Source organism: Orycteropus afer, unplaced genomic scaffold (assembly GCF_000298275.1).
Source record: "Orycteropus afer afer isolate SDZICR_OR568_19922 unplaced genomic scaffold, OryAfe1.0 scaffold00501, whole genome shotgun sequence".
NCBI lineage: Eukaryota > Metazoa > Chordata > Mammalia > Tubulidentata > Orycteropodidae > Orycteropus > Orycteropus afer.
In genome coordinates, this window is record NW_006922088.1 from 780,764 (window position 1) to 782,116 (window position 1,353).

At 40.0% G+C, this 1,353-nt stretch overlaps 1 protein-coding gene across 1 annotated transcript in view; it reads left to right on the forward strand.

The window, feature by feature from the left end:
* UBE2H (ubiquitin conjugating enzyme E2 H) overlaps nucleotides 1-1,353 on the forward strand; it is a 126,828-nt gene that overhangs the window by 76,217 nt on the left and 49,258 nt on the right. The window contains exons 2-3 of the mRNA XM_007955400.1: nucleotides 141-217; nucleotides 813-887. Of these exons, the coding sequence (XP_007953591.1) occupies nucleotides 141-217; nucleotides 813-887 (152 nt within the window). The remainder of the gene's footprint in view (nucleotides 1-140; nucleotides 218-812; nucleotides 888-1,353) is intronic.

Sequence of the window (1,353 nt, forward strand, 5' to 3'; positions counted from 1 at the left end):
CAAATTGCCTTAATTATTATTATATGTTTGCCAGTTTCATATCAGATTTTGCTAACACTTTAAATGACATTATTTGGGGTCCCCAGTGTCCCTTCCAGGTAATAGAATGTCTGTGTAATTTCCTTTACCTTCCACCTTAGCATTGAAAGTAAGCATGAGGTTACGATCCTGGGAGGACTGAATGAATTTGTAGTGAAGTTTTATGGACCACAAGGAAGTAAGTACACGTGCTGGTTTGTGTTCCTCTATTACAGTCTTTTACTGTGTTTCCTTCGTAGACAAGGAGAGTATCAAAGACAGATGATGTAGCTTTTGAAAAGTAAGTTTAATGAACTTTAGAGCCAGTGAGGAAGTGTTGCTCTAGGCGTAATTACTGTAATGTACTTTTCTTTTTTGTAGGAAGTGGGGTTTGTTTGTCTGTGTTCGTGTTTGTTTTTTGTGCTGGGTGGGAAGAAGGGGTTAGTTGAGATGAGAGGGGAAAGAACATGGCTCTTGTTACCGAATAATGGAGTAGCGTGTAATCCTGTGAAGAAACAAGTCAGTTTGGGGAAGAGAATGAATCTTTGCTTATTCGCGAACTCTGCATCTTTTAAAGAAAAGCATTTAAATACGAGTATAGGGTGCTTGTAGTGTCACAATGAGTTGAAGTCAACTTGATGGTAGTGGGTTTGGTTTTGGTTTTTTAGGTTGTAATTCTTGAAGGAATTCATTTGCAAGGTTCTCAGGAGGGAATAGTGCTTAAGATTTCATAAACTCAGGTTTATTTTCCAGCTGGAATATACTAATACTTCGCATTGTTCCTTTCATTTCAGCACCATACGAAGGAGGAGTGTGGAAAGTTAGAGTGGATCTTCCTGATAAATACCCTTTCAAATCTCCGTCGATAGGTACGCAACCACCCCACTTCTCCTCCTAGAGAGTTTTTAATCAAAGGGAAAAAGTAAAACAATCCTGTGTTTTGCAGGAGGTAGTAAATTCCAAAAATGGGCTACTTAACTAAATGTTTCCTTTTTTGGCTTTAATTGGTGACTGGGGGACTGCTTACTGTGATGTTTAAATCTTCACATGATTGTAGTCACTCCAGGTTCTTCTCTATTGCAGGGCCATATTAAACAAAGAACGTAAAGCCCCAGTGACCGTTCAGGCAGTTAGCAGTGAAATTATATCTTAAATCTCATGTCAAATGCTAGATTGTCAGAATTAACGTCGTGTAGCGTCTTTTCTATTTCTGTCTTGTAAAAATTCTCCCGGAATTCTCCCAGACCCTGCTGTGGTGTTGGCCCACTCCACCTGTGCTGCCGAGATGACCTGTATTGTCCCCCCATGCCAGTCTGTGTAGCTCTCTAAACGGCA